Genomic DNA, 6,480 nt, shown 5'->3' with positions numbered 1-6,480 from the left:
CCTGCCGAACGCTGCTCTCGCCGTCGCCGAAACTAAGTGCCAGGAGATGCCGGACTGGGAGCGTTCCTCGGAGCTGATGACCATCTGTTATCGCCGTGGAGAGAAGACGGGCAGCTGGCTAGTGGGGAGCAGAAAATGAGATCAAGGAATCGTCAATTAAAACAAAGAATGCCCCGATAATTACACTTTTGCATCAACACAATGCTTTCTCTTTTTTTCTTTTTTTTTTTTCTTTTTTTTTTTTTTTGATAAACAGTTCAGCGATAGGAAAGAGAAATCTGCTCTTTGTTTTGAGCGTGCAGCACCTCAGAGAGTAATTTAACAACGTCCTTGCTGACAACACCCATCTTTTTTTCTGGGGAAAATACAAACAGAGTAAATGGGACACAATATTACTGCATACGTGGTAAATCTGGCATTCGAACAGAAAAGAGATGAGATTTAAAGGCTAAACAGGGGAAGAGGAGCAAGGTTTTAAGGTTGTTTTTTTTTTAGGTGCTTACTTAATCGCCTTTCAGTGCAATTAATTGAACTTTGTGAGTCGTATTCAGTGCTGTCATCTTTTGCCTCTCAAAACAAAAATAATAGGACGCTCAGAAAGAGAAAGGAGGGAGGGGATCCTGCTCCTCGGTAGCATGAAGAAATAGGTTCCAAAAGAATTGCAATGGTGCAGGAATTTCTCCTACATGCTGTCGTTTATAGCTCAGATCACTGGAACAGAGAGATGACTTCTGATGTTCCAGTAAGACAAAAACCGCAAATGCTCAATTTTTAGTCCCCCACCAGTTTCCCTGCAAGCACTCCTTATGGTTTCCCCGGGTGACTTACAAGGGTTCACTCCTCTTTTTAATAGTATTTGACCTGGCATCTCTTACCTGCCAGCCACCATCTCTCTTTTCTGAGGGCAGGAGGGGGTGAGGGATGAATTCATCGGCGTTACATAACAGTTACCTGGAGCATTGCACATATTCCCAAACTAGGGATACCTCTGGACCACAGGCGGGAGATGAATTTCTGTAATATTGCAGATCAAGTGCAAATGGCTAGGAAAAAACTTTCACAGGGCACCACTTTCCGGTGAATGTGTTTCCCTTGTGCATTTTACAGTAATTCCTTTCCCACTCATTTAAGCAGGACAAGTAATATGTTTAACCCTCCCTCCAGTTGTGTGTAAGTAGCATAATGAAACAAATGGTATCTATAGATCAAGTATACTGCCTTCCTGCTTTTCTTTCCCCCATCCCACTCAAACCTGCATGATGTCACTAACTACAGTCAGTGTGCATGTAACCCCAGAGCGTATTAGAGAGTGGGGCTCGACATCCTCTGAGCTCTGGTGCTTTGCAAACTCCCTCTGAGACCAGAGAGATAATTTTTTTGTTTGTTTACACTAGCTGATACCACTGTCTCTGTCATTTACCTGGAGTCTAAAGAAATTAATTAGCTGTTTGGCAAGAGCAGAGTGGGGCCCGTGGCTGCTTTGATGCTGTCAGTCTGCCTGTCTCTTTCTCACTCACAGGAGCTGTGTGGGCAAGGGAGATCTGCCTGTTGATGTCAACTCCTGTCCCACTTTTTCAGGGTTTTAATTAGCAGGATTTTTAAGGAGGAAGAGTAGATAGAGGTATCTCTTGTGCTGTGGGTCTGTCCTTGGTCCTCATCCTCTTCTCCCTTTCATTGCAGGAGCTGGAGTGGCCGTAGGGGGCAGTGCGGTGGTAGCCAGCCATGATCGCCACTGGAGGCCTCCTGAGGATCTCGGCTAGGAAACAGGACCCCTTGCGGCCCCAAAGCCAAGTCCCCAAACGCAAGCGCAAGGCCAAAAAGAAGCGCAAGAACGATGTGGTTGTGGTGAAAGGCAAGCTCAAGCTGTGCTCCCTCTCAGGGCTCATTGCCCTCTGTGGCATCCTGGTACTGCTGGTGGGCATCGCCTTGGCTGTGGTGGGCTACTGGCCAAAGCCCAGCCAGGTGTACAGAGAAGGCAGCGTCAGTGTGGGCAGACACCTAGCACCGCAAGGTGTCACTCCCAAGAACCACTCCCAGAGCCAGGAAGGGGCACAAGCAGGGATCCATCCAGAGTCACCCCCCAGAGCCAATACCTCCACCACTACGACTACCAGTGGGTCTTTGCAGTCCCTCCCGACTTCCTCGTCCCCCCAGGCCTCAGTGGGTTTCCTTTTCCGTCTTTTCTCAAGCTACTTGCATTCAGACAAGCTGAAGGTGCTGGGCCCTCTCATCATGGGCATTGGCATCTTCCTCTTCATCTGCGCCAATGCGGTGTTGCACGAGAACCGCGACAAGAAGACCAAGATCATCAACCTGCGTGACCTCTATTCCACCGTCATCGATGCCCACAGCCTGCGGGCCAAGGATGGAGGCACCCCGCCCTCGGCCCCTCTCAACGGCTTTGTCAACTACATGCAGTCCCGGGGCCTGGAGCTAAAGCCTGGTGGTGAAGGCCTGGGTGCTGCAGCCATGCTGGCCAAGAGTTCCTGGCCACCGGGACTGGGTGTCTCCCTTTCCCCGCCAGATCTGGCATCCTCACCACGACGTTCCTCCTTCTGCCCCCCACCACAGCCACCCAGCCTGGCTGAGGCCGTGTACAGCATCTGCCGGGAGCGTGCTGCCCTTGCTGGCCACACTGTCACCAGCCCTCCCTGCAGCCCACCAGAGAGCTGTGACCAGTGCAGCACAGCCAGCTCCATCATTGGCTCCTCACTGAGCGCTTTTGCCCTCCTGCCCTTGGGGTCAGGCAGCAGAGTGGGAGACTGGCGGAGACCACCTGGTGAGCGGGGAGCCCAGGAGATCCCTCGGGGAGAGTTTGAACTGAGCCTAACCAACCTCAGCAGCAGCCACATCGAGGGAGGCTGTGGGACAAGGAGGCACAAGCTGGTTCTCAGGCGGCAGAGCATCAGCTGCTTGCCTGATGCCAGGCGTCCCCTTTTCCCTGAACCACCTCGATCACCAGCTGACAGTGGGGTCCTGGACTCCAGCCTCTTGGTAAAGGCATCTTCTAGCTACTCCAAATCTCTGGATCTGGGGGGATCACCCCCCTCAGCCCCTTCTGCCATTACCAGGACGGACTCCCAGAGCTCCCAGTCTGAGCCTTCCAGCAGCAATAAGGGCTACAGCCACCTGGAGGAGGCAGGCACCTCCTTGGAGTCAGTTGCCAACACCACAGCCAGTAAAATTCAGGATTATGAGGAGGAACCGGTTGAGAAGACGGACCCCCTCAAGGCTACCAGCAGAGAGCAAACAGGAGAGCAATCTCAGCAAACTCAAAGACAGTACACAAATAAGGAGAAACTCTTTATGATTTCTAGGTCACATGCTGCATTAGGGCTGGAGGATGGGGAGCTGGAGAGTACTGGCATCTAAATAAAACAGAGAAGGCACGAGGACACCTTGCATTCCTCCACACCTTTCTCCCTTCTTCATCTCCTTGTGGACTTAGGAAACCAATCAATATCCAAAGAGCTGCACTATGTTACCCTTGAAAATTGAATTCCCTAAATCCTGTAGATGATTTCAGGAAGAAAAAAGAAAATCCTCTCTGTCTAATCGTGATTGTATGTTTCATGCAAGCCAAATTGTATTAAATATCCACAGTCCAGGAAGTTCTTTGGATCAGATTAATACAATTTCAGGCAGTATAGCTGTGCACTTTACTGTTTTGATTTCCAAGTGCCCCTTCTTCTCCTCTGATTTCTTTCTTGCTGATTTGACACTAGCTGCTTGAACACTGCAGGCATCTTTTTAAGCTCAAAAGCAATGTGGTCTTCAAAAAGCAAGCTGAGCTCTATCTTTGTTTTGGTTCAATCACTAAAAAGTTTGCAAGGCCTTAAGGATGATGTACCTTGACAAAGAATGAGTTTGTTTAAGTTCTGGAAGAAAATAACAGTTTGAAAGAGACTGGAGCAGAACAGAGCTCTGGTGATTTAGTTAAAACCATTACATTCCTGAATCCAAAATGCATACTACTACATGATACTTTATTAAAGTATTATTACACGTGTATTGACTAATAGCATTAAAAGATTTTTTTTAATAAAACATTTACAAACAAAACTTCTATAAAAAATAAGTCCTTTATTTTGGTAAGTAATTACAGGTATCAGAAACTGTTTAGTTTTATACTGTGAAAGATTATAGAGATGCTATGAGGCCAAAGGTTTGCTTATACTTTTAAGTAGGTAATTAATAATGTAGATGTAATTTCAAAATAATTACTGGTTCAGTCTCTGAGAAACCACACTGTAATTCAGTCAGCAGATTCCATCTCCATTTCTGACAGTGCTCTGTGACAGACAGCTGAAGAAATGTGAGATTTTGACAGGCTAAGGAAAAAAATTTTTTAAAGGTTTGATCTTCTATTCAGATTAGTTTTTTTGTGAGTAACAGATTAACCTTCTTTCTCAATTTTTCACTTCCCTTATAACTGTTGCATCAAGTGTTTCTGCCATTACAATTCCTATTCGTGAATGCGTGTGCATAAGATTAATTTTGAAGCATAATGATAGCCCTGTCAGTCTCCTAGCAGTTGACCCTATTGAAGTCAGCAGAGGTTTTTCACTGAGTTTAGCATGGTGAGAATTTCTTCCTGCATGAGACAAGCATCAGGTTTCCTGAAGAATGCCTCGTCTGTAGGCAGATTTTTGGTAAATTGATGAGCTGTTTCATTTTCATAGCTGCAGCACGGCAGGCACTCGTATTTTGCCAAAACAGCTTTATGTGCTCAGAATATTTTGTCAATACTTCAGATTTTAAATATGAATGTGGCATTTCTCCACTATGGGAAGAGAAATCCACATTGAACAAACACAGTGTGTAAACAGACAGAAGTCTTTCTGCTGCAATTAAATTTTTTCTTGTGGTTTCATGTTTTAAAATACTTAGTTGCATATTTACTTACATTACAGTACATTGTGACAGATAATATACCTATTACTAAACACTATTGCTTTTAGTAATCCTGCAGAATTCTGTAATAAATAGGGCTAATTTAAAAGACAAGAAGAAAAAAAAAGAAAAAGAATAATTTGTCATGTCAGAGTCTTGAAACTGGAGAAGCAGAAAGTGCTTGTGCTTGTTCTCTTGAGCAAGAGAGACATCCAGGTGGCAATGTCTTTCCTCCTATCAGTGGCAACCAGTGCACTGACAATATGAACATCACTGTGGCATTTTTTGCTATCAAACTGCTAGCACACAGCTGGCAAAAATCTGTTGTAAAACTGCCTGGGTTGGCATGGGCTGGATTAGGCACTAGAGGAAGTTGGTATCTCAGCTGGTGCTGGCATTTGCATGGGGCTTTCCTTTCAGTTCTCCATGGACATGTGTTTCTGCTCCTTCTCCTCTGACTTCCAGAAAGATGTATGAGATGTATCTGAATAGCGTTTCCTGGTGCTGATGGAGATGCTAGTTATTGACAGAACTGCAAACATCCTGTTTGTTATTTTCCACACTAAAACTGTCTATGGAGGTGCAAGGGAAGAGGTGAGCTGTGTGTTACTCCCTGGGGCATGGAGTCCTTGGGAAGATGTGACAGGGATTTGTTTTATTCTGAGAGGGGGGTAAAATATGCTTTTTAAAATATTCTTTGTAAATATTTCTTCAGTCATCTGAATCTACAGTGTGCTCTGAAAAAAAAAAAAAAAAGGCAACTTTAAAAAACCTTTGGTTACTCCTTAGATTGATTTGAAACAGGCCAGTAATTATTCTGGTGATTAATTTACTGCAAAGCTTTCTGAATGGCAAAATTATAACAGAGTTCAGCTTTAATAAGTAAAATTATAGCTTGTTCCTGTGTTGCCAGAAAAGACGTGAAACATGAACTTTTATCAGTCGAGATGTATTTTTTAATAACAGCAGCTAGAAGTGATTTGTAACATATAGATTAACAAGCAGAGAAAGCTACCTCTCTGTCTTTGTAAGTCATTATTTTTGCGAATTTATTAATTAAAACTATTTGTTGAGCAGTTTATGCAGAGATGTGGTTGTAGTCAGAAACTTATGTTTAAAATTCAAGGCAGGCAAGTTAATCTAACACCCCAGTGTTGGAAAAAGACTGAGAGATTCAACCCCTGTGCACTAGTCATGACTGCTGTTAGTACCATTAACCTTGGAGAGAAACAGCCAGTAAGGAGCTGAGCCTTTCCTGGTGATGCCCACAGGTGATGTGGGTGCTGGGGTTTGTGCTTTGACTGATTATTGAGTCTCTGAGCTGGCCCTGACTGCTTCTCCAGACTGTCAGGCTGCCTCTTGGCCATTGTTTGTACTTTCTGTCACATGCTTATGCATTTTCCTCCAATCCAGTCTCTTCCTTTTAACCTTCCATCTCCAGTGTCCTGCCACCTAGTGCTTCCTCCACAGTCCTTGTCAAGAGAAGAGAAGCTGCCTCTACATACCAGTATCCACCTGCCTGCATGTTGCAGAAAGAGATGGGCTGTCACACATGTTTATTAAGAAGAAATGTATTCTTTTAAATTA

At 44.9% G+C, this 6,480-nt stretch overlaps 1 protein-coding gene across 1 annotated transcript; it reads left to right on the top strand.

Moving 5' to 3' along the window:
• The first annotated feature begins 647 nt into the window (after nucleotides 1-647).
• TMEM200C (transmembrane protein 200C) lies at nucleotides 648-4,062 on the top strand. The gene is made up of 2 exons (XM_008925548.3): nucleotides 648-742; nucleotides 1,681-4,062. Exon 2 carries the CDS (start codon nucleotides 1,723-1,725, stop codon nucleotides 3,370-3,372), a length of 1,650 nt encoding a protein of 549 aa, XP_008923796.1. The 5' UTR covers nucleotides 648-742; nucleotides 1,681-1,722; the 3' UTR covers nucleotides 3,373-4,062.
• The last annotated feature ends 2,418 nt before the right edge of the window (nucleotides 4,063-6,480 follow it).

This window comes from Manacus vitellinus, unplaced genomic scaffold, assembly GCF_001715985.3.
Source record: "Manacus vitellinus isolate BGI_N305 unplaced genomic scaffold, ASM171598v3 scaffold_1_pilon, whole genome shotgun sequence".
In the NCBI taxonomy this organism is placed as follows: Eukaryota; Metazoa; Chordata; class Aves; order Passeriformes; family Pipridae; genus Manacus; species Manacus vitellinus.
Note: the sequence above shows the minus strand (reverse complement) of the source record. Positions and strands in the feature narration are given on the sequence as shown.

Bases quoted from the DNA above. Each gene is read 5' to 3' on its own strand.
- TMEM200C (XM_008925548.3), top strand. From the start codon at position 1,723: ATGATCGCCACTGGAGGCCTCCTGAGGATCTCGGCTAGGAAACAGGAC.